The 26,656-nt window shown below is 45.4% G+C and overlaps 1 protein-coding gene across 1 annotated transcript in view; it reads left to right on the top strand.

Moving 5' to 3' along the window:
- FAT2 (FAT atypical cadherin 2) overlaps positions 1-26,656 on the top strand; it is a 67,862-nt gene that overhangs the window by 24,066 nt on the left and 17,140 nt on the right. The window contains exons 4-18 of the mRNA XM_090288446.1: positions 2,594-2,652; positions 3,994-4,305; positions 5,284-5,494; positions 7,168-7,307; positions 7,891-8,172; positions 9,256-9,466; positions 10,511-14,569; positions 16,281-16,477; positions 17,184-17,337; positions 19,081-19,314; positions 20,574-20,957; positions 23,054-23,268; positions 24,279-24,416; positions 25,019-25,162; positions 25,469-25,666. Of these exons, the coding sequence (XP_090144572.1) occupies positions 2,594-2,652; positions 3,994-4,305; positions 5,284-5,494; positions 7,168-7,307; positions 7,891-8,172; positions 9,256-9,466; positions 10,511-14,569; positions 16,281-16,477; positions 17,184-17,337; positions 19,081-19,314; positions 20,574-20,957; positions 23,054-23,268; positions 24,279-24,416; positions 25,019-25,162; positions 25,469-25,666 (6,938 nt within the window). The remainder of the gene's footprint in view (positions 1-2,593; positions 2,653-3,993; positions 4,306-5,283; positions 5,495-7,167; positions 7,308-7,890; positions 8,173-9,255; positions 9,467-10,510; positions 14,570-16,280; positions 16,478-17,183; positions 17,338-19,080; positions 19,315-20,573; positions 20,958-23,053; positions 23,269-24,278; positions 24,417-25,018; positions 25,163-25,468; positions 25,667-26,656) is intronic.

Raw genomic sequence — 26,656 nt, 5'->3', positions numbered from 1 at the left:
TAGAGGATTCCAGAGGGCACCAGCTTGCGGCAGTGAACCAGATGTAGCCCACACAGGTGTTTTGTTTGACTTGCACAAGCTTTAAACAGTGATTTTTCAAGTGGTTGCCAATATTTAAAAATTAGGAAACTCCACAAAACATCCCAGGTTTCTGGTTGTCCTTTAAAAACTAGAAGATCTGGTAACACTGATCGCTCCCCCCACCCCATTCCCCTAGGACCACAATTGCCTAGAGGCACAATAGCTCCCTCTGTAGAGTGGGCACATGTCCTCTGGTCCCCACAGTTCCATCATTCCCTACTGCATTATTGCCAGCTGCTTCCTGCATTTGTGCTAGCTGCTTGGCTCATGTTGGTGTTGGAATTAGAGAGCCAGGCCCCACTGTGCAGTTACTTCTTCACAGCTGCATCTTCCTCTGGGAAGAGGAACAACAACCCAATTGCAGAGAAGGCTGACGTTCTCTGCTCTGAACCTAAGGCTCTATTCCCCAGCTCCAACAATTGACCATGCTGAGAGTGGAGGAAGGGGAAAGAAAGCTAACAGGCAGTCCCCCATCCTTAAGACAAGGAAACCAGGAAAAGCATGAACCTGAGGGTCCTGGGGGCAGACAGTGGATGAGGGATACATGTGTCTACTAGTACAGTGACATTTGTGTTGGAACCTTTCCTGTTAACCTTTGACCTCAGGGAATGAATTAGTCTTCCTAGAAGGGTGCTCTCACCCTGGAAAACAGGCCTAGCTGGCTCTCTACTTGGTTCCACCCTGTCCCTCCCTTTTCAGAAGAGGGAAGATATCTCTCACCTAAGGCATTAGCTTCTCAATGTCTTCCAAATCCCTATTCTGTTTACTGTCAACAGTTCCCTGGCATGGGGTCTGGCAAAATGCCCCAGAGGGCAGAGATGTTCTTAGTCTCCCTGCAGTTGAGGAGAAGAAATTTTTACCAGAATAAATATCTAAATTGGCAATGAGCTCCCAGCCCAGCTTTCTTAACACCACCATGTTATTGTCCTACTTCCTTGCTTGGACACCATGAATGGTGTCCCTATGCCCTTAAGATAAAGCCCGATCCTGCTGTGTCCCATGAACTTGAGCCTGACCCGGCCCCAGCTCACCTTTCCGTCCTTATCTTGCATTGCTCATCCTGCCACTCTCTGGTTCAAGCCACGTGGCTGGCTTCAGTCCATACCTTCTCCTGGCACCAAGCTTTTGCACATGCTGTTCCTTCTGCCATGAATCTCTTCTCTTTGTCTGGCTAACTCCTGCTCTTCTTTCAGATCCCAACCCAGCTGTGCTTCCCTTAGAGAAGCTTTTCCTGACACTATAGTACATCTCCAGCACTATCTACCTGCCTCCTTTTTTTAAACACTTGCTATGTAGAACACAGAACATTATATTCATTTGTGTGACTATTCCATTAATTCTCCATGTCCTTCACTAGACTGCAAAGGCTTTCTAGGAAAGGAACTTCGATTGTGTACTCTTCTAGGGAAGGGGGTACAGATCATGGGCCCTTCCTCATCTGGCCTCTTAGTTGGGGGATGAGTGGGTGTGATGACCTGGGACAATATTCACACTGTCCCAGAGGAATGTGTCTTCCTTCTCTGACTAGAAGGGCCTCTGGCTGTGGGGCTTTCTGGGAACTTTTTTTGATTTCTCTCATGCCTACCTTCAGTTAGAGAGGAAAAAGTCAAGATGCCTTGGTTCTACTTCACAAGACAAGAACCTGTCCTTAACAGAGGCCACCCCTCCTGTCACACTCCCATGTCCAGCACTGGAGTCTCCACCCCTACACCAAACCCCCTTTCCCCTCATGGAGCCCTCATCCCCACACTTCATTCCATTACTCCATTATTTAATTGTCTAAACAAGATCAAGAAACTTATTCAAAGTTTTCAGATGACCCACTGACTCCAACAAATAGGTCTGCTTTTATTTAAAGGAGATCTTCCTTACCAGCTATGACCTCTCAGTCTATGGACTTGGATGCCACTTGGGCCCCTAATAACCTCGGTCTTGACTCCCCAGATATTTGCAAAAAACTGGCACCTTCTCTCTTTTGTGGCTTCAGTGAACAGGCATAATGCATCATAAAATTAAAACTAGACTTACAGACCATCAAATCCCCCTTCCTCAACTTACAGATGAGCCGACAGGAGCTCTCTTCTGGCTCATCTGTGCCAGCTGGTCATGGGAAGAGCCAGTACTAGGACCCAAGTGAATAATATAATAGGAACAAAGGAATGAAAAGCTACCACTTTGTGATTTCTCATGAACTGAAGGCAATGACTGTGACCCCTGTTGTTAACCCTGAGAAGCCACCTTTTCTACTGGACAATGTATCGTGCACAGCACGCTCCTCATTGTGAAAGCAGGACATGGGTGGGAACCTCCGCAGATACCTTCATCTCCGCTGCACTCTCCCACTTCCTCATTTGCCCTTCCCTTTCTCCAGTTCCTTTTCCCCTTAATGCTCTTGTTTTCCAAAGACCAGAACTCTGATCAAGGATTTGAATGCAACTTTGAACTTACCCCCAATAAAGTGGCCTTTGGAGCCCTAGATGCTCAGGTCTCCCTCCTACCATCTCTTCCCCAGGTCTGCTGTCCACTGCCCGGCAGCTGGACCGAGAGACCAAGGATGAACACATCCTGGAGGTGAGTAATGGTGGTGGATCCACTCACTGGACTTGAAAACCTCCTGACGGATGCCCAGCTGGATACCTATCTCCAAGCACCGTGACTGAGGAGGGGGTCTAGGCTCAGGAAGGAGTTGCTACTTAAGCCGAGCCTTGGTGTGATTGGTGGTAAAGACTCCTAGGGTCTTTGCTGGCCCTTTGGCACCGTGAAGGTGAAGAATCTGAAACCATGTTCAGGCTGGGCAGGAAGCACTGAGTGATCAAGTAATACCTGCAGTGAGTGCAGGAAGAGGGAAAGGTACTCATGTGCTATGCACTTCGGTCTGGTTTCTAGTCCATCCCCATGATCCAGAGATAGAGTCATCCGAGGTCAAACACCAGGTCAGTAGCCGAGCTAGAATGAACACCCAGACCTTTGTCTTCTAGATCCGCACTCTTTCTAGGATGTCTTTAAAATCACATAAGCATCCCTGCCTGGTGTCCATTTCAACAAGAGGCATTGATCTTGACCTTAAATCAAAGGACTCTAGTTATGCCCCCTCCTGGGCTATCCAGGCATGTCACTCCAAGTCCTAAAGACATAAGGTGGGAGAGACACATATTCCTCAGCAGAACTGAAATAAATGTTACCTTCTGTGCCCCCAGGCTCTGCAATTCCCTTTGTAAGGAACAGGTATTATTAGTAAGCAGCAGCTAACCAGCCTTCTAGAGATGGAAGCATTCTCCAGAGTTCAGTAAAGGCATTTATCTTTAAACACCAACATACTTTAAAAATTTGTAATCATTTAGAGTAGAAACGTCCGTCTCATACCTTTGGGGTCACTGATATATGGGACAATCTGCCCCTCCATGAAATACTCTCTGATTCTAAAATTGTCTTAGTGTCTTCCCTCAGTCTGGATTCCATGCCATGCATTGAGCTACCTATCTGACTCAAAAGGTACCACCCACTCCTTCATAAACATCTCATTTGTGTTTCTTAACCTCCAGTAGCTTAAAGGAACCGGAGAACAAAGCGTATGAGAATTATGAGCAAATAAAAAGTAAATGGTCTCTGAGAAATGGCACATAGGCCTCCTGAGTAAAGAACGCCAGCTTCTGTTTAGAGCCTCTGTGACTTTGTCTTCTTCCAGTTCTTTCTGGTTTTCTCTCTGTTCTTGCTGGTTTTCCTGTGGGCGAGGTTACCAGAGAGCTGGGTTCCAAGTAGGTGAGGTTGGGATAATAGAAATCACGAGCACATACCAAAGAACAGACTGCTATTTCCAGGCTGTTGAAAGCCGGGGTAGTGGTAGGGCTGCAGTGGGCGGCGACACATATTCACTACTTTGTATGTGGCAACTCATGCTGATTTTGTCCCCAGGTGACTGTGCTGGACAATGGGGAGCCCTCCCTAAGGTCCACCTCCAGGGTGGTGGTACGCATCTTGGACGTCAATGACAACCCCCCTGTGTTCTCCCACAAGCTCTTCAATGTCCGCCTTCCAGAGAGGCTGAGCCCGGTGACTCCTGGGCCTGTGTACAGGCTTGTGGCTTCAGACCTGGATGAGGGTCTCAATGGCAGGGTCACCTACAGTATTGAGGAGAGTGACAAGGAGGGCTTCAGTATCCACCCGGTCACGGGCATGGTGTCATCCAGCAACAGCTTCACAGCCGGAGAATACAACATCCTCACGGTGAGAGGTGGATGAAAGCCTCGTGGGGTGTGACACTATCGGTGAGGGATTTTCTCAGAGGATACAGGAGGGCAGAGACAGCTACCAGGCAGGATGAAGGTGGTACTTCCTGAGAGACTGAGAGCCCCAACTTCAGCGAAAGGATCAGAATTCTGGGCCCTTCTCTTGGAGGGCAATAAGGCCCTTGCCTGGGAAATCCACTCTATTCTTAGATATAAGGATTTTGGTGAGAGTAGCAGAGGCTTTGGAATCAGATGAACCTGGGGTCCAATCGTAGCTCTGCCATGTTACACCCGTGTGGCCTTGGACAAGTCACTTAACCCGTTTGAGCCTTTGTTTTATCATTGGTAAAATGGGGCAAAGAACACTTTCCTTGTAGGAAGACAATATAGCAGGTCTCTAGGGCATGGGATCTCATGTCAGCCTAAGTCCAACCCAGCTTCATTGCTGGCCAGGCAGAAGATCCCCAGTGGTTAACTTGCCATGCTGATCCCATTTCCTCTAGCTAAAGGGAGGTGATAATGGTACCTCTCTCAGGGCTGTCATGCAGATTAAATTAGATATGGCATTGACTGCTCTTAAAGGAGGGCATGATGATAGGGAAAGCTCAACAAATTCCAGTTTATTATGTTTATGGTTGTTGGAAAGAGTATAGAGTCCATGTGGGTAAAGTTTGGTTTAGGAACTAGCACATAGTAAGCCTTCAGCTAAATAGCGGCTTTGATTATTTTTTCACTATTCATGAGGTTCTTTAGCATATGTTATATGTTTTGTTCAATACCGTCCCTACAACCACTAGCATGGTACCTGTTTACAGTAAGCCCTCAACTGTGTTGCTGAATGAATGAACAAGTAGACGAGAGGCCCGCTCAGTGAGTCACAGGGCACCCTGTTTCTTGGCTGGCCACCTGCGTCTTCTTGTTTCTTGGACCCAGCCCTACAGACAAAGCCTCACTCACAGTTTTGACCTCTTTTCAGGTCCAGGCAACAGACAGTGGGCAGCCACCACTCTCAGCCAGTGTCCGGCTCCACATTGAGTGGATCCCCCAGCCTCGGCCCTCTTCCATCCCACTGGCCTTTGATGAGCCCCATTACAGCTTTACAGTCATGGAGACAGACCCTGTGAACCACATGGTAGGCGTCATCAGTGTTGAGGGCCGACCCGGCCTCTTCTGGTTCAACATCTCAGGTGAGGCCCCAAGGAGGTCCGGCCCCACACATCCTTATAGACCAGCCCTAGTCCTCATGGCACCATCCTTCTGAGCCCTCTCAAGGTCATGCTCCCTGGCAGCCCCTCTCAGGGCCACAAGTTAGTGATGGCCTCTCCCCTGGTTCTCTGGGCCAGTGAGTAGTAGGAATCCTACTTGTGCCAAACTTTCACACCAGCTATCACCCTAGGTGGCACCTCTATAGTCTCACTGGTAACTACAGCCAGAGTTGGACTGTGCCTCAGTTACCCCAAGTGCCTGGGAGACCTAAGAGGGTGGTCTAGAAAGACCCAGAGGAGGAAACGTAAGTTTTATGCTTCCTCTCTGCCTCCAAGTAAAAATCAGTGTAGAGCTGACTTCACTGACCACAAGCTTGAGGCCAGCTGTACCATGGGGCCACGCTTCATGTTCTGGTCCCAGGTTCCATGCCCAAGATCAGGGAAAGTGTCCATTCAGATACTTGGGTCCAAGCTCTGATGGCCTTCTCTGAAACTCTTTTCTGTCTCTAACCCAAGATTTTGTTAAAACATCTGGGTGAGGCAGGCTTGCCACAGACCCCTTTGGGAACATGATGAATAATTGGGGCCCTCTTCCCAGAAAGCTGCACTCACAAACATAGATTTTCATATAAATTTAGGAGTTTCATAGATTCTCTGAAACCCAGCCAAGGATTCCAGGTTAAGAATCTTTAATCTAAGAGTTTCAGCCCCACATGAACCTTGGATTCCTATTACAGTTTCCAAGCCAGGTTCAGAGATTGGCTACGCACTTGTTCCAAGCTTTAGGCCTCCTGCATTTACATCTAGTTCTGATTCACTACTCCTTTTCATTGTTTGTCATTTTTAGTTATACAGAAAATAAATACATTTACTCTAAAGGACAGTTAGAAAACACAAATGAATGTAAAAAAGAGAATAAAAATCACTTAAAGTCACAACAATCAGAAGCTGATCCACTGTTACAATTTTGATGTGTTTCCTTCTGCCCATTCCTCTTCTCACACACACACACACACACACACACACACTCAGGGTTATATTAAAATACTGTTTTCTAACTTTTAAAAATACATGATGAACATATTTCCATGTCACTAAACAGTTCTCTATTCAGCAATTTAAATAGCTGCATGCTAATTCTATATTTTAGACTCTTATAGTTCATTAACTCAATTCCCTCTTGTTGAACAGAGTAATTTTCATTTTTTCTCCTGTGCACAGTCACCTTTAGACCATGCAACTGCCTGGGAGCCAGAAAGGAGAACTCCATTACTCCTGCATATTTTAATCCCAACAGCAGAATGTGTTCTGTGACTAATATTGGTCTTCCACTGGGACTCTTCAATCCATATAAGTTCACCTTTTCCGTATCATTACTTGGATCTTGATAATGAGTTGACAATAACTTAATAAGACAAATTAACTTCTGGGAAGCTCCTGTGGGATAAACTCCAGCCTGTCACCCTGATATAATACTGTTTCCAAACAGAGTCTTAGAATCCCTGATTCAGGTTCTCCCTTGGATGCCTGTAGTCCCCCAGCCAAGGCTGGCATCTACTCTCACCTCCTCCAAATCCACCAGCCAAACCCTATGTTGCGCACCTGCTGCCTAAGTCACTGGGGTTGTGTGTGCTTCCCACCCACTTGCACTCCAGGTGGGGACAAGGACATGGACTTTGACATTGAGAAGACCACGGGCAGCATCGTCATCGCCAAGCCTCTCGATACGAGGAAGAGGTCAAGTTATAATTTGACCGTGGAGGTGACCGATGGGTTCCACATCATTGCCACCCAGGTTAGAAGCCTCAGTTGGGGTCCCCCAGATTGAGAGGAGATGGGAGTCCTGCTTAGTTGGGATGAAATTATGAAAGGCTTTCTGTGGATGTGGTATACCTCAAAGAATGCTAAATGTAATGATGGTTGTGCATTCCAGTCTTAGTCTGACACACTTTCTACTTCTATGATCCTGGGAGGGTTCTTGTTCCCACTGTGGATCTCTGTATATCAAGTGGGTTCAGCTCAACTAACAGTCTTTGATTAAAGATAGAGGGCCATGGGGCTACCATGGGTAGGAGGAATGGTGATCAGGTAAGTGGGACTCTTGGAGTTTTGTCTGTTTCATATATTGAGATTTCACACAAAATTTCATTTAAAGAAAAGGCCCTTTAACAAAAACAATTTTGTTTGGAAACCCATTAGACTGCATGTTACCTGAAAGGCTTGGGATTTTGAAATTTTATCATTCAGTCTACAAATAATCCTTGAGTGCTGTGTACCAGGCACTGTGCTGGGCACAGATGATATGTGGGGAGCCAGACAGACAAGGTCCCTAACCTTATGGAGCTTACAGTCTACCTCTGTCTCACTCTCCTCCCTAGGTCTACATCGCCATGATTGCCAACATTAACCACCATCGACCCCAGTTTCTGGAAGCTCATTATGAGGTCAGAGTTCCCCAAGATACACTGCCTGGGGTTGAGCTCCTCCGAGTCCAGGCCACAGATCAAGACAAGGGCAAGGGCCTCATCTACACCATACATGGCAGCCAAGACCCCGAAAGTGCCAGCCTCTTCCAGCTGGACCCAAGCAGTGGTGTGCTGGTAACTGTGGGGAAATTGGACCTGAGTTCAGGGCCCTCCCAGCACATGCTGACAGTTATGGTGAGTTAACTGAAAAACCGGGGAAGGATGTACCCGCAAGCAGATGTGCGGGGGTGGACGCTTGCAGGCAAGCTGGAAGTTTCATCTTCCCTGATGGGCCAGGTGTACTGATGCTCATAATGATAACCCATGAGATGAGTTGTGACATTTCACAGCCTGCCAGAGGTACCTTCCATAGGATGCCTGTAAATGAAGAAAGAGATGGGACAGCTGCCAAGAAAACTCCTGCAATCTTAGACTTGCTCCAAATATTCCCCAAGAGTTCTCTCTCAGTCCCATGAACTGCATGACCACAATGTGGATTTATGTAGTGTCAGAGCTGGGAGGGACCCAGAGACCATCCCACCCGGAGCAAACACTAGGGTGAGGCAAGCCAGGTGTGTCAAGCACAAAATTTAAGGAGGACTCACTCTCAGGGTCTTGTATCTGCACTTTTATGACCCTGAGAGTGAGTGCCTCCTTAAATGTATGCTCTTCATGCCTCACTTGCCTCACTCTGGTCTAAGCCCCAGTCCGACCCATTTCTCTCATCTTATGCCTGAGGTCCACATGGGGAGAGAGATGTGCTCACCATCATACAGTTCTTCACAATGGAACCAGAACTAGACTCCAGCCTTCCTGATTTGAGGTTCAGGGATGTATATGTTAGTTGATCATTCTTTGGGCACATTAATATGTGTTAAAGGCTCTGAGAAGTCCTGCAGCAAAGAATACTTTAACTTCACCTAATTCAGCGCTCCCTAAATGTACTTGACCATAGAATTTGTTTCCCCTGCACAACAACAGGTTAACATCTTGAAAAACTAATATTCTCTGAGATCTAATTTGGAAAATACTGTTTCTCTGTTAATTTCTGCCTTTCTCCTAAAGTGAAATTATCCATTAAAATAGCTAAGCCTAATAATCAATAATTAATAAACTTACTTCAAAAGAAAAAAGATCATAAATGAGAGCAAAAATGTAAAGGAATAAAGTTACAATCAGGTATATTTTTCATTAGCACTCTATTTCACTGACTTGAAGCTAATCCAGCCTCTTCCCATTCCATTTGCCTCTCATCACATTATCTCCTTCGGGCCATAGGTCCGAGACCAGGAGATGCCCATCAAGAGGAACTTTGTATGGGTGTCCATTCATGTGGAGGATGGAAACCTCCACCCACCTCGCTTTACCCAACTCCACTATGAGGCGAGTGTTCCTGACACCACAGCCCTGGGCACAGAGCTGCTCCAAGTTCGAGCCATGGATGGTGACCGGGGAGCCAATGCTGAGGTCCGCTACTCCCTTTTGAAAGGTGAGAGGCCTGGCTGTAAGTCCAGAAGGGGGAAGGGGCTTTGATAATAAGGAGAGGCACCAGAGGCATGAATTTGGAAGTTATCACTCTAGAGCATTCCCTGGGACTATAATGGTCTAAGTTAATGCACTTCCAAAGATGGTAAGGAAAATAACTAAAGGATTACTCATGTTTTGGGAGAATTTACATGTATTTTACATGAACCCACCAATACTATGTGCATGAATGATGTTTATAAGTACATGCAATATTTGAAAATATAATAATATCTTTGTGCCTATACAATGGAAGGGACCCATAAATACTTTATAAGATGTATGGCATAGTTTTAGGAGTAATTTTCATTTCCTGCTAAGGCCATGTCATAATTTTCTATCTTTATGTAGTCTTCTTCATCTCAAAAATGGGATAATATTGCCTGTGTCAGAAAGTCTTTGTAAAGATTAAAAGAGAAAATGTATGTTAAAACATGTTGTAAACTGTAGAATATTATACAAATGCCAGGGGTTATTGCTATCATTGATGAGTGTTAATGACAGGTAATTAATGTAACAAAGATGATAATATCTAGTATCCAACTAATTTTAATGATAATCTATAATGTTTGATAATTCATAATTAATGATACCTAATAATAACTATCTTTCATAATAATTAATACTTTTGAGAGTGAGATGCTGTGGAAGGTCAGAGATGAACATAAATGACTTGCTCTCTGCCCTCATAGAGTATAATGTTCGTTTATTATTATATATGTGTACATACATACACACATATAATAAAATTCATATATATAGTGTATCTCTATATACACACACACACACACACACACACACACACACATATATATATATATATATATATATATATATATATAGTGTTTATAGACCCTATGTACTCTATCATAACTAAATCCAGGGGGGCAGAGATGTTAATTATGCCCTGTCCAAGTTTTGTGTGACAGTCTCTTTACTGATCTAGAGAGCCTAGCTGGTACCTCTTGAGAGTGTGATAAACTTCAATTTGTCTTCCCTTTTGTTTCAGGGAACAGTGAGGGTTTCTTCAACATCAATGCCCTACTAGGCATTATCACTCTAGCCCAGAAACTTAATCAGGCAAATCATGCCCGGTACACTCTGACAGTGAAGGCAGAAGACCAAGGCTCCCCACAGTGGCATGACCTGGCTACAGTGATCATTCATGTCTACCCTTCAGAAAGCAGTGCGCCCATCTTTTCAAAGGCCGAGTACTTTGTAGAGATTCCTGAATCCATCCCTGTTGGTTCCCCAATACTCCTTGTCTTAGCTACAAGCTCCTCTGAAGTTACCTATGAGTTAAGAGAGGGAAACAAGGATGGTGTATTCTCCATGAACTCATACTCTGGCCTCATTTCCACTCAGAAGAACTTGGACCATGAGAAAATTTCATCTTACCAGCTGAAAATCCGTGGCAGCAATATGGCGGGAGCATCTACTGATGTTGCGGTTCTTGTTTACATCATTGACGAAAATGACAATGCTCCCATGTTCTTGAAGTCGACTTTTGTGGGTCAAATTAGTGAAGCAGCTCCATTGTACAGCATGATCATGGATGAAAACAACAACCCTTTTGTGATTCGTGCCTCTGACAGTGACAAAGAAACTAATTCCTTGTTGGTCTATGAAATTTTGGAGCAAGAAGCCTTGAAGTTTGTCAAAATTGATCCCAGCATGGGAACATTAATCACCATATCAGAGCTGGATTATGAGAGCATGCCCTCTCTGCAATTCAGCATCTATGTCCATGACCAAGGAAGCCCCATCTTATTTGCACCCAGGCCTGCCCAGGTTATCATCTATATCAGAGATGTCAATGACTCTCCTCCCAGGTTCTCAGACCAGATATATGAAGTAGCAGTAGTGAAGCCCATCCATCGGGGTATGGAGCTCCTCATGGTGTGGGCCAGTGACGATGACTCAGAAGTCAATTATAGCATCAAAACTGGCAATGCTGATGAAGCTGTTGCTATTCATCCCATCAATGGTCGAATATCTGTGTTGAATCCTGTTCTCCTGGGACACCCCCGGGAGCTCACTGTTAGGGCTTCTGATGGCCTATATCAGGATACTGCACTGGTAAAAATTTCTTTGACCCAAGCTCTCAACACAAGCTTACAGTTTGACAAGAATGTCTACAGGGCAACAGTGAAGGAGAATTTGCGAGACAGAAAAGCACTGGTAGTTCTTGGCGTCCAGGGCAATCATTTGAATGATACCCTTTACTACTTTCTCTTAAATGCCACTGATATGTTTTGTATGATCAAGTCAGCAGGCGTGTTGCAGACAAAAGATGTGGCATTTGACCGAGAACTGCAGGACACTCACGAAGTGGCAGTTGAATTGAGAGACAATCGAACCCCTCAACGGGTGGCTCAGGCTCTGGTCATAGTTTCTGTTGAGGATGCCAATGACAATCGCCCTGTATTTAAGGATCTTCCCTATTACACAATCATCCAAGATGGCACAGAGCCAGGGGATGTCCTCTTTCAGGTATCTGCCAGTGACCAAGACTTGGGGGTAAATGGTGCTGTCACATATGCATTTGCAGAAGATTACACATATTTTCGAATTGACCCCTATCTTGGGGATATATCACTGAGGAAACCCTTTGATTATCAAGCTTTAAATAAGTATCACCTCAAAGTTATTGCTCAGGATGGAGGAACCCCATCCCTGCAGACTGAGGAAGAGGTACTTGTCATTGTAAGAAATAAATCCAACCCACTATTTCAGAGTCCTTACTATAAAGTCAGAGTGCCTGAAAATATCACACTCTATACCCCAATTCTCCACACCCAGGCCCGAAGTCCAGAGGGACTCCGACTCATCTATAACATTGTAGAGGAAGAGCCCTTGATGCTGTTCACCATCGACTTTAAGACTGGTGTCCTAACAGTAACAGGCCCTTTGGACTATGAGTCTAAGACCAAACATGTGTTCACAGTCAGAGCCACAGACACAGCTCTGGGGTCATTTTCTGAAGCTACTGTGGAAGTCCTGGTGGAAGATGTCAATGATAATCCTCCCACTTTCTCCCAGTTGGTCTATAGTACTTCAATCTCAGAAGGCTTGCCTGCTCAGACCCCTGTGATAAAACTGTTGGCTTCTGACCAGGATTCAGGGAAGAACCGTGATGTCTCCTATCAGATTGTAGAGGATGGCTCAGATGTTTCCAAATTCTTTCAGATCAATGGGAGCACAGGGGAGATGTCCACAGTTCAAGAGCTGGATTATGAAGCCCAACAGCACTTTCACGTGAAAGTCAGGGCCATGGATAGAGGAAACCCTCCACTCACTGGTGAAACCCTTGTGGTTGTCGGTGTGTCTGACATCAATGACAATCCCCCAGAGTTCAGGCAACCTCAGTATGAAGCCAATGTCAGTGAGCTGGCAACCTGTGGACACCTGGTTCTCAAAGTCCAAGCTCTTGACCCTGACAGCAGGGACACCTCTCGCCTAGAGTACCTGATTCTCTCTGGCAATGAGGACCGGCATTTCTCTATTAATAGCTCATCAGGAATAATTTCTATGTTGAACCTTTGCAAAAAGCACCTGGACTCTTCTTACAATTTGAGAGTAGGTGCTTCTGATGGGGTTTTCCGAGCAACTGTGCCTGTATATATCAACACTACAAATGCCAACAAGTACAGCCCAGAGTTCCAGCAGCATGTTTATGAGGCAGAGTTGGCAGAGAATGCAAAGGTAGGGACCAAAGTTATTGAGTTGCTCGCCATAGACAAAGATAGTGGTCCCTATGGCACTGTAGATTATACCATCATCAATAAACTAGCAGGTGAGAAGTTCTCCATAAACCCCCATGGCCAGATCACCACTCTGCAGAAACTGGATAGGGAAAATTCAACAGAAAGAGTCATTGCTATTAAGGTCATGGCTCAGGATGGAGGAGGAAAGGTGGCCTTCTGCACTGTGAAGATCATCCTCACAGATGAAAATGACAATGCCCCACAGTTTAAAGCCTCTGAGTACACAATGTCCATTCAATCCAATGTCAGTAAAGACTCACCAGTTATCCAGGTACTGGCTTATGATGCAGATGAAGGTCGAAATGCAGACGTCACCTACTCAGTGGACTCAATAGAGAACTTGGATGAACAGATCATTGAAGTCAACCCAACCACTGGTGTTATCAAGGTGAAAGAGAGCCTGGTGGGACTGGAAAATCGGACGTTTGACTTAAAAATCAAAGCCCAAGATGGGGGCCCTCCTCATTGGATCTCTCAGGTGCTGTTACGACTTCAGGTGGTTGATAATGAAGTATCCTTGCCCAAATTTTCTGAACCTCTGTATACTTTCTCTGCATCTGAAGACCTTCCAGAAGGGTCTGAAATTGGTTCTGTTAAAGCAATGGCAGCTCAAGATCCAGTCATCTATAGTCTAGTGCAGGGCACCACACCAGAGAGCAACAGAGATGGTGTCTTTTCCTTGGATCAAAACACAGGGGCTCTAAAGGTGAAGAAGGCCATGGATTATGAGTCCACTAAATGGTACCAGATTGATCTGATGGCACTTTGCCCACATAATGGCACTTACTTGGTTTCCTTGGTGTCTGTCAACATCCAAGTAAAGGATATCAATGACAACAGACCTATATTTGAGGCTGATCCATATAAGGCTGTCCTCACTGAAAATATGCCAGTGGGGACTGCAGTCATTCAAGTGACTGCCAATGACCAGGACACTGGGAATGATGGCCAGGTGAGTTATAGCCTGCCAGTAGACTCTGACAGCAATATCCATGAGCTCTTTGCCATTGACAGTGAGACTGGCTGGATCACCACACTCCAGGAACTTGACTGTGAGTCCCGCCAGACCTACCACTTCTATGTGGTAGCCTATGACCATGGGCAGCCCATCCAGCTATCTTCTCAGGTCCTAGTTGAAGTCTCCATAACAGATGAGAATGATAATGCTCCCCAATTTGCTTCTGAAGACTACAGAGGATCTGTGGTTGAGAACAGTGAACCTGGTGAACCTGTGGCCACTCTTAAAACCTTTGATGCTGACATTTCTGAGCAGAACAGACAGGTCACCTGCTATATCACAGGTAAGTAAGGATACCTGCCTAGAAATGTAGGCACTGGGGTTCAATGAAAAAAAGTCTAGTAAGAGGTGCCCTAAGACATAGGTTTAAAGTCCTGGCTCTGCCCCTTATTAACAGTGTGACCTTGGGTAAACCACTTAACCTCCCAGAACTTCAATAATCTATCTATAGACTTGGCATGCCTGTTTTCATTCACCTGACAGGGATGTTGGTAAAGTCTAACTTGAAAAAGTTCTGAGAGCCCCTATAAATTAGAATGTGCTTTGCAAAAAGAATCTTTTATGACTTTAGGTGGAGTAGCTAGAATAGAAGTGAGATACTGTAACTGTTCTCAGCTTCTGGGAGATGGAGAAGACATCAACAATTATGTGATCCATGACAACTCTGCCAGGTGACTATTCTCATAGAGTAGTATTTTGCCTTGAGCAAGTTGTGGGTAGTAGAAAATGCTTCTTAGTCAATCACGAGACCTAAGTGTTGCAATAAAATCACTTCCTTATATCTGATACCAGCCCAATCCTTTCATTTTATATATGGGAGAACCAAAGCTCGGATAGAGGGAGAAACTCGACCAAGGTCACACACCAAGCTTCTGTCAGGGCTGGGATTAAAATCACACCCCATCAACTGCTTTCCTCAGTGTATAACTATTGCAAACCTACTACCCCAATTCCTGCCCAATGGCTGAGCCAGCCAAGCAGTGGCCAAAAGAGTTTCTTTACTTCTCAATGTCTCTTTTTCCCTCTTCTGAGCACCATGTCATCCCATTCCCATAGACATGGTTCCTTTAGTGATCACTGCTGTCTGGAGGAGAGTTAGTGAGCCTGAAGTTTCAACCAAGAATCATACACTCCTGGAGACAGATCCTGCATCAGAACTGTTTGAAATATGGAACCTTAGGGAAATAGGATTTTATCATCTTATATCAGACTCTTAAAAACACAAAAGATTTAAAATCTCTGAATCATAGAACAATGTCAATATATCATCAATGCTTAGAATAGCTGAATCTTAGAACTGTGGAATCTTAGAATCTCAGAAACCCATTTCCCTTCTTCCAGTGATTGGTGTCAAGGAAAGGTGACTCAGAAGCAAATCTAGTATTCATTTGACCCTCCACTTAGTCTGTGTCCTCAGTTGTAAAATAAAACCTCAGAGAGTTCAGTATTGTTGGTCACTTTCTCCTCCTTTATTGTTGAACATATACTATAAGGCTCTTGTATAGAATTAAAATTTGCTTCCCTTTAACTTCCTCCAATTCCTTCCAAAGCACAAAAAAGAAAGAAAGGAAGAAAGGAAGGAAGGAAAGAAGGAGAGAAGGAAGGAAGGAAGGCGGGAAGGAAGGAAGGAGGGAAGGAAGGAGGGAAGGAAGGAGGGAAGGAAGGAGGGAAGGAAGGAGGGAAGGAAGGAAGGAAGGAAGGAAGGAAGGAAGGAAGGAAGGAAGGAAGGAAGGAAGCTGCCCTCAGCCACATATTTTGGAGTGGCACTTCTTACACTAATAATTCCAATCAGCAGGTGACCCTTGAGGTCAGAAAACATGGTTATGTTTCATAACAGCAAATAACTGACTTGATGTGGAACTGTGGGTCCCTAGTTGAAAGAGGAAATTTTTGCCTTTCCTAGCAAATCTAAGTGTCAGACAGGCAGTCACCTGTAGCATGAAGCATGGTTCATTCCTGTTGCTCAGTTTCTGGAATCTGTCTCATGTTTTTAGAGGGAGACCCCTTGGGCCAATTTGGCATCAGTCAAGTTGAAGATGAGTGGAGGATTTTCTCAAGGAAGACCCTGGACCGTGAGCACATTGCCAAGTACTTGCTCCAAATCACAGCTTCTGATGGCAAGTTCCAGGCTTCAGTCATTGTGGAGATCTTTGTCCTGGACATCAATGATAATAGCCCTCAGTGCTCACAGGTGAGAGAGTCTGGTGAGGGCTTGGGTGGGAGTGGAGGCAAGGAAGCTGGAGTGAAGGGCAAGAGGAAGAAGGGCTCAGGGGACCATCTCTGAGGCTGGCCATTGCCGACAACACCTGCCCTTGCATCTCTGCAGCTGGCCTCAAACCAGTGCCTCGGGCACAGAGCATTCTAGGTAATTCCTGGCCTCCCCACAGGGATGTCATCAAGCTCTTTAGGACCCATGATCCATACCTCTCCCTGTACACTCCCTAGAAAGGGTCATTTATATGCAAAACATTCCCTGAAATAAATTAACTTCTTCATTCTCCAAACACACAATCTGTCATGCTGAATGGGAAACCCCCTCCACAGATCAGCTTGTTAGCATGGATCATTAATATCAAATACATCCATACATGCCTGCCTCCAGACACACCCTGCACTGCTGCCCATGCTCATATATGCATATCCCCACATCTGCATGGGTAATACAGACCAACACAGATAACCTCCTCCAGCTTATACATATTCACAAACATGCAGACAAGGCCGTTACATTGTTGACAAGTGATATTTCAACCCTAAATTTCCCATGGTGTGTGTGTGTGTGTGTGTGTGTACAACTCTCCCCTCCAATCTCTCTGCTTCTCTCTCTGTCACTCTGCCTCTTTCTAGATCTAAGTGTATCTCCCACAATTTCCCTCTTCTTTGTCTTCCATCTCCAGCTTCTCTATACCAGCAAAGTCAGTGAAGATACATCTCCAGGGCACTTCATTTTGAAAGTTTCTGCAACAGACTTGGACTCTGATACCAATGCTCAGATCACATATACTCTCCATGGTCCTGGAGCAGATGAATTTAAACTAGATCCTCATTCAGGTGGGTTTTCTGGGCTACAACCTTGAACTATTTATTTACTCAATACCAAGTGCCCAGTACTATGAGACTCCTTGTGGAAAGAAACAGGAATTAACGTATTCATCCATCTACTCAGAAAACACATATTGGCACAAAGCATTACACTAGATGTTGTGGACATAACCAATTATTTCTATTAAAATCTAATAGGAAAGGCAGTTATTGAATCAGTGGTTTAAAATACACTAAGTTAAGAAGAAAGGCAGGTTTTAAAGGGGAATTTTGGTAGGAGAACTTGACTTAGGCTTGGGAGTGCAATTAAGTAAAAGCTCTCTGAAGAAAGGCCATTTTATGTGAAGCTTGAGGACATACAGGAGTTAACCAGGGGATGAAAGAGTAGTAAACCATTTAATAGCTCCCACCTTTAGAACCATTAAATGATTCAGGCAGGTGAGCGCCCAGGTCAAAGACATGAGGTCGAGATGTGTATGCTGCAGACTGGGGCTAAAACCTATATTGTTGCAAGGATCAGAGATAAAGTACATGGAAGCCTAACCCAGGTCTGGCACATAATAAGAGTTTAATAGATGTGGTTGCCATTGTCATTATCATTAGTTAGGGGACAAAGCAGAGAGCAGGAAGCAGGAAGTCCTGCAGGATAGACGCGAATACCTGGGAGAGGTTGGGCTGTGAGAGTCTAGTGGGGAAGGCAGGGTGGGGTCTGGCCTGCTCCATTCTGTAGAGCAGCCTGCAGAGGTGGGGTCCCTGTCCTGTTCCTGTGGGGGAGGGTGTGGGTATGGGCAGCAGGAAGGACCCAGTCATGGAGGGCCAGCTGCCAACACTTGGCTTGGACCCAGTAGCCCTGAAGATTCCTGAGCAGGGAGGCGGCAGGCGAGAGTGGTGTCCCAGGAAGCTGCCTGAATAGACTCTCGTTGGGTTTGCTGAGTCACCCCAGGTGGGTTACCTGATCTCTTTCTGCTGTTGTTTGTTCAGCTGCAGGGTGATCACTGGAGTCCAAAAGAGGGTGGTTTTTCTGAATATGGGAATAATACATGTTTATTGTACAAAAATTCAAACAATGTAGCTGTATATTGTACAGAAATTAGAAAGTCTACATAATAACCAACATCCTCCAAATAAGCACTCTTGAGATATATTTTATCATACTGGTTTTCCATGCATCTCTAAAATATTTATACTGAATACTATATTGTGATTTGCTTTCTTTCACATAACAATACCTTGGAGAAATCAGCAAGGCAGTATGTAAAGCTCTATCATAATCCCTTTTTGATTGCACAGTATTTTACTGTGTGGCTAAATCATTATGTATTTAACCAGTCCTTTTTTGAAAAACATATAGAATGGTTTCAGTATGTTGCTATTATAAACAATATCTTTATTGGATTGGTCATTCTACAGGATGTATTTCTAGAAGTGAAACTGTGGGCCAAAGGATAAATATTTGTTCTGTGATGTTATAAATTGTCTAATTGTCTTTTTAAAATGTTGTGCCTCTTTATAGCTTGTTGGTGCAGTTGTCCAATTGGTGATGTGTTGGTCAAGTGTGTTTGGGAGAATTAGGGAAGTGAGCGGGTATTGGGGGAGAGGGGATACAGGCTGAGCTTCTTTCCTAAACATACATACGCAGGACTGATTTCTTTTCTCTGGGATAAGACTCTGTCTCAGAGAAATATCTAGAAAGCCTGTGTTGGGGTTACGTTCCCCCAGATGAAGCTCACTTGCTGTCATTTCTACGGCCAGGGGTACTGACCACACTCACAGCCCTAGACCGAGAGAGGAAGGATGTGTACAGCCTTGTTGCCAAGGCGACGGATGGAGGCGGCCAGTCCTGCCAGGCAGATGTGACCCTGCACGTGGAGGACGTGAATGACAATGCCCCCCGCTTCTTCCCCAGCCACTGTGCTGTGGCTGTCTTTGACAACACCACAATCAAGACCCCTGTGGCAGTGGTACTGGCTCGGGATCCAGACCAAGGTGAGAAGGAGAAGACTTGGAAGCCATTTGCTCACGGGGGTCACCTTGGGCCAGGGTTTGGCTCTGTGTGTTGCTCTGGGACCTGTAAAAACTGTGCTTCCTCCCTGAGTCTACAGACACCTACAAGTGGAAAATGCTTGTCCACCAACTGCATACCTCAGTGCTATATGACAAAAGATTTGGGCAACTTTTTGAGGCCAGTACAGGGCATTTCAGCCTCATTTTTTCTCACTGCCACTTGGACCTAGAACACTTTCCTTTCAATCCTGCCATTTAAACTCAAAGACATTTTGAATGCAAACATTTAATCTAAAATACACCAATCAGAATTATTCAACTCTGATTAATTCACCAAAAGAAAGAGATTTTGGGCACAAACTCCATTAAGCCTACTAAATTCCTTGATCCATTTTCTATACAATGAAGTGAAATATTTTACATTTTAATTTTAATGACACCATTTTCATGAGGGTTAATTTTTTTCCTTTTAAAATTTACAAGGCCAATTGGGTACACCCAAGAGTATTTGTTCCCTATTATGCCAGTTATAACTTCTGCCATCAAGTGCTTTATTGTGGTTATACACAAACATACGCATATAAATGACATCATATATGTGTGTGTGTGTCCAATTTTCTTGAGTCAAATTTTAAAATTGAGGTAGGGTAAGAAATGCCCTTGGGTCAAAGTAGCCAGATCAGCATAAGATAATGATGATGATAAAAATGCAATCAAAACACCCTCTTTTGTTTGACCCCAGCAAAGTAAATTTACAACTTCCCTAGAGGAAGTGAGTTTTATTTTGGCAATGAAGGAGGTGAGAGATTTTGGAAGGATGCAGGAGCTCTAGGGAGGGCACATAGTGTAAACACAGCTAATGGCTTCAAAGCCCTGTACATGCTCAGTTAGCCAATGCTTGCTCACCTTCAGAGACAGGAAGTTCCCTACTTCCTAGGCAGCCCCTTCCTTCCATGGTACCTCAGATAATTATCAAGTGCTAACTATTTGGAGCTGACCATCATTGGCCCTGGTCCTGCCCTCTGCAGCCACACAGATCTCCTAGACCCTCCGCCCATGACGGCCCCTCCAACACTAGGATGCGGTGATTATCTGTCTCAGTGCAACTTTCCCTTTCAGGGGGGAGGAGTCCTAGTGTCTTCAGTCACGTGTTTCCAATCCCATGACCCTCATAGGACACATCCTCTGACCTTGCACCCGTTCACCATTAACTCTTCAGACACCCTTGGTCTCCCCCACAGGCACCAATGCCCAGGTGGTCTACTCCCTGACGGACTCTGCCGAAGGCCACTTTTCCATCGAAGCCACCACGGGCGTGATCCGGCTGGAGAAGCCCCTGCGGGTCAGGCCACAGGCAGCACTGCAGCTCACCGTCCGTGCCTCTGACCTGGGCACCCCAATCCCGCTGTCCACACTGGGCACCGTCACAGTGTCTGTGGTGGGCCTCGAAGACTACTTGCCCGTGTTCCTGAACACAGAGCACAGTGTGCAGGTGCCCGAGGATGCCCGGCTCGGCACGGAGGTGCTGCAGCTGGCCACCCTCACCCGCCCAGGTTCTGAGAAGACCGGCTACCGCATGGTCAGCGGGAATGAGCAGGGGAGGTTCCGCCTGGATGCCCGCACAGGTGAGAGAGCACCTGGAGCAGTCCCTGCCCCTGTCTTGTGGAACTCTGGGTTCCTCACATATAGGGTGTATCTGCTACATGAACCCTTCATGGGCCAATGTCCTGTGGCCCTTTCTTTAGTCTGCATCTCTCCAGGTTCCCTCTGCACCCTGGGGCCAGCTTATGGGAGGATGCCTCTTATTCCCCCACATCCCCACCCAGGACCCTAGACAACCCACTCTCCTACAGTTTGCAGCTTCAAGGTTTCAGCTCAGACCCAGCCCTGGGAGGCTGAGGCCACTCTCCATTCTTGGCTGCAGACATAGAAGTAGTTACTGGAATGTGGGGCGTAAGTGGCCCAGGACAAGGCTGCCTGCTTCCCTCCTGGAGCCCTTCCCAAAGATCCTGGCCCCCTGGAGTTTGCCCTTATTCAAATGAAGAGAGAGAACTAGGAAATTGTCTCCCTTCTTTGCTCCTAGCCACAGAAAAGTCTCAGTCAGACTCACAGAACCTCATGGAAGGGCCCAGGAGGGTCCCCGGCTCATACCACGCCCCTACGGAGCCTCCCCACAGCACCCCTGCAATAATGTTGTCTGCCTCCTAAAGCAGCCACCTTATTGCTGAGCAATATTTTTTCAAAGTTTTTATTATGAAGACTTTAAACAAATAAAAATAGAAAACAGTATAAACTACCTGTTCCCATCACCGAGCTTCAGGAATTATGAACACAGACCAGTCTAGTTTCATCTTCACCTGCCACCCTCCCACATCTACCCACTGCTGAGTTATTTTAAAGTAAGCCCCAGACATCATATCATTTTATTCATAAATACTTCAGTGTATATCTCTAAATGATAAGAACTCCTTTTATAAACACAACCATAATACCATTATCACACCTAAAAGATAATTCTTTAATCCTGTCTACTACTTAGTCAGATAATTTTCAAGTTATCTTATAAATGTCTTTTTGAAGTCAGTTTGTCTGTCAACATCTCCCAAATATCCACATATTGCATTTGGTTTATATGCGATATCTTAAGTTTCTTTTAATAGCTAACATTTTCCTCTTCCTCTTGCTGTTTATTTAATGAAAAACTTGGGCCATGTGTTAGTCAGAATTTTTTATATTTTGGATTGGCTAGCTGTATCTTTATGATGCATCATATAACATATCCCTCTAGCCCTTATATGTCTTATAAATGACATTTGGATCAAAGACCTCGATCAGATTCAACCTCAATTTGGGGGGCAACAATGCTTTGAAGACAATGTTGGGTTCTCCTTTGCACTATGTCAGGAGGCTGATTGGTTCTTTTTGATGGACGGTGGCCTTAGAGTTGTCAACCTGATTCATCCAATATAGAGTTCTTCATCAGCTCTTCTTATAATGGTTTCAGCAGCCTTTGATAATTATTTCCTAGATATGTATTATTTCATTTGGAGCTACAAAATGGTGATTTTCTAAATCTATCATCCCTCATGCACTTACTTACTGAAATTCTTTTATAAAGAAGGGTTTTCCACCATTAACTACTTGCTTATCCAGGAATGGCAAGAAAAAACCCTTATTCTTTTCCTTTGCAGTTTTCAGAATAATAAGGCTGTGCGCTAACAACTTGCTGAACAACTTTGGGCATTACAAAACTCTTTATAATTCAACTTCCGTCATTTATTAGCTGATGAGCTTGGGCAGGTCACTTGAGCATCAGTTGACTCACCTACAAAATGGAAATCACTGTGTAGTGCTCCATGGGGTTATTATAGATCTAATACAGATAGATTTAATATTACAGATTGAATGAGATATCAATGAGCTCTCAATAAAATATTAAAGAAATAACTGAGGAAAACACTGCTGTGGACAATAATAATAAGGAAAATGAGAAGAGCTTGAGGGAGAGAGGATGGTAATGAGGGAGGGTAAATAAAGAGGATGATGAAGGACGGGATGATGGAGGAGATGATGAAGGAAGGGATGGAGGGGGTGATGGAGGAAATCTGTATCTCCTAACTCTATTGAGCCACCTCTCTTAGCATTTGGCCCAAGGCCTCTCAGCCCTCTGCCACTGTGGTCCCAATGGCCTCAAGGCTCCCATCAACTCTCTTTTCTTCAGGGATCCTGTACGTCAACAGGAGTCTGGACTTTGAAACAAGCCCTAAGTACTTCCTGTCCATCGAGTGCAGCCAGAAGGGTTCTTCCTCCATCAGTGACATGACCACAGTCGTGGTCAACGTCACTGATATCAACGAACACCAACCCAGATTCCCCCAGAATCTGTACAGCACGAGAGTCTTAGAGAATGCCATCGTGGGTGACACTGTGCTCACAGTAAGGATCTGCAATTCTGCTGTTTGGGGGGACATGGACTCTGTGTTGGATTCTTATCTGTCTCTCCTCTGGTCATCTACGAGCATGGATTAGTTTATCAATTAATACACTACAGACAGGACTCTGACTTGTAGCCATTCGGCCCAAGTGTCATGACAAAATGTCTCAGGGACATGTTTGATGAGATCTAGATCAAGTACTGACAGAATGGGGCATGGGAAAGGGCCCAGAAGACTATTAGAGGCTCCAAAGCCGGAGAAAGGCCTGGTCACAGTGCATAACATGGAGTGTCATTATGGGAGGGGAGGAAAAGGGGGGACAGTAAATAACACCTCTTTGCATTTAAACATGTAGTTGTTCCCAACTGCATGGAGTGAAGTTCTGTATGTCCATATTCAAGGTTCTCTATGACCCTTCTTCATTCTGCCTTCTAGTCTTACCTCCTTCCACTCCCTGACAAGCACCCTGTACTCCAACCACACAGGAAGATGTGCCTTTCCCCAAACATCCTCTGTACTTTCACACCTCTGGGCTCACATTGTTTCCTCAGCTTGGAATGCAGGCTTCCCTCCCAGAAGCCATCCTTATCCTTCAAGTCTTCATGAATCCTTTTCTAATCTCTCTAGCTGGAATTTACCACTGCATTTTCTACGCTGATCAGCTTTAGAAAGCTGATCATACCTTGCCCCCAAATTAGAATTATCCATAAAATTGTATGTTAGGCTTTTTGTGGGCATATTCATTTTGCCACATCCCTTGCCTCCTAGCACAGAACCAGCACTCTATCAGTACAGGTCAATGAGTAAATAAATTAATGAATGGATAAAGGAACGAACCATGGCATGCTGAAATCCATACTACGATATAAATAATGAGATTCCTTTGGCAAGATAATTGTAATCCATTCATTGGGGAGGGGACATATCTGTGCTCCCTGTGCTCCCAGGGGCCAAGATTCCATTTTGGTCCCTCTTGCCCCTCAATTCAGTCACCACCCTCCTCCACTGCAGGTGTCAGCTACTGACAAAGATGGACCCCTAAACAATGCCATCACCTACAGCCTTGTAGGAGGGAACCAGCTCAGGCACTTTACCATCCACCCCAAGAAGGGCGAGCTGCAGGTGGCCAAGGCCTTGGATTGGGAACAGGTGAGTCATGTGGGAGGGACCCGATCTGAGCCCATCAAAGCAGAATATAGCTCTGCTACAGGCCCAGAGAATGAATCATAGTTAATGCCCCATTCTGACACTTCTCCAGACCCGCCCCCGGTTGTTTTCTCTGCGGGGCCACTATGGCCTGTGAGGCCAGAGGCAGGAGAGGGACTGAGCAACCCTTAATCTTCCCTGGAGGAGCTCAGACCAGCTTCTCACCATTGACCAGGAATCATTAATTAGCTCATTATAACAAGTTATCATTTATTGAGCACCTGCTCTGTGCCAGGAACTTTGCTAAGTGCTTTATATTCATTATGCCAGTTTGTCCTTAAAAGAATCCTAGGATGTGGGTGCTGATATCATCCTCAGAGAATTTTGGTCACTTTCCAAAGGTCTCACAGCTAGTAAATGGCTGAACTGGAAATCACATCTATTTCTGCCTGACTCCAAAACTTGGGCCCTAAAATGCCATGGTTGGGCAATGGGGGTAAACATAGGGGACTGTCTCTTATTTTTCTGAAAATATTTGTGATGAATTGGGAGGCAGAATTGAGGGGTCTCACTGCTAACTCTCCACTGGGTATTTTGCTAAATAGACTTCCAGCTATTCCCTGAGGGTCCGAGCCACAGACAGCGGACGGCCCCCACTGCATGAGGACATAGACGTCGCCATCCAAGTGGTTGATGTCAATGATAACCCACCAAGATTCTTCCAGCTCAACTACAGCACCTCTGTTCAGGTATGCTTGACCTTCCAAAGGCATCCTGAACCCACCCTCCCCTCATTTCCCTCCCAGCGGAGGGTGCTCACCACTGGTATCAGTCTACCCAAAGAGCGACGGTGACTCTGCACTGGTCTAGATGGACAAAGTCAACAACTAACTCGCAGGCAGGCAGAATGAATGAGTGACAGCGCGAGGGGCAGGCATGGCCTGGGAACAGCCAGAGTGCCGGGGACTCATTCGAGAGAAGGGGATCCAGAAAGGTGTGAGACAAAGAACTGGGACTCATTTTGCAATTTGATTTTCTGTCATTTTCGATCTCAGGAGAACTGCCCCCTTGGCAGCAAAGTCCTGCAGCTGATCCTGAGTGACCCAGACTCCCCAGAGAATGGGCCCCCCTACTCCTTTCAAATCACCAAGGGGAACGACGGCTCTGCCTTCCGAGTGACCCCAGATGGCTGGCTGGTGACCACTGCGTACCTGAACAGGAGAGTCCAGGAATGGTATCAGCTTCAGATCGAGGTGAGAGCTCTGTTGGGCCGGTGGTGGTGACCATGGGGACTGGTAAATGTGCTGGCAAAAGCACTGCCAATGCTTCAGTTATCAGAGAAAACAATATACAAACTCTTACTATGTGACAGGCACTGGCTAAACTTGCATCATTGCATTAAATCCTCACAACATGCTTTAGGGCAGGTACAGTTATCACCCCCACTTTATAGATGTGCTAACTGAGACACTCAGGGGTTAAGTGAGTGACTCTAAGTAATGTTATACGAATAAGTAGACGATGTGGATTGTTTCAAACCCAAACACTGACCCCAGAAACCAAGCTCTTGATTTCTGCCCTGTTTCCAGGCAGAACACCTTCCACCTGGCTCTCTCTCCTTGAGATTGGTCAGGGCAACTCTCTGAACCTCAGGTCTTATTAAAGATCTACCCCAGAGAATTGGTGTCGGGTCAAATGAGAGAACATATATACAGTGTAGGGGATTATGGTGGTATTGTTATGGGTTGTATGAGAATTGCCCAGTGATAGTGGCCAAGATGATGGTCAAACATTTCTCTCTCACTTCACTCCCCACCAAATCCCTTTCCTAAATCTCAAGTCTAGTGGACCCTGCCAGTCTGTGAACTTCTCTGGGCTCAGGATGATGTGCTCTTCCATTCAGCCAGCCAGCTAGTCATTCATTCATCCAGTCTTTCAACAAATATGTATTGAGCACCTGTCATACCCTGAACCCTGTGCTAACTTCTAGTAATAAAGCAGGGGGAAGGAAGGGAATGGTTCCTGCCCTCATGGGCTTTTGATTCTAATTATGGAGATAACCCAATAGTAGATGAAAAAAGAAAGTGATAGAGGCTCTTAAGGCACAGGAGAGATACATATTCAAAGGGTGGGCGTCCTCATGAAAAGGGGACATTTTGAGCTGAGATTTGAGGAGCCAGTCATGTAAACAGTGGACAGGGAAGTGTCACAGGCAGGAAGAATGAGATGAGCCACAGTCCTGA

This window comes from Furipterus horrens, unplaced genomic scaffold (genome assembly GCF_987537825.1).
Source record: "Furipterus horrens unplaced genomic scaffold, mFurHor1.1.pri manual_scaffold_10, whole genome shotgun sequence".
NCBI lineage: Eukaryota > Metazoa > Chordata > Mammalia > Chiroptera > Furipteridae > Furipterus > Furipterus horrens.
Note: the sequence above shows the minus strand (reverse complement) of the source record. Positions and strands in the feature narration are given on the sequence as shown.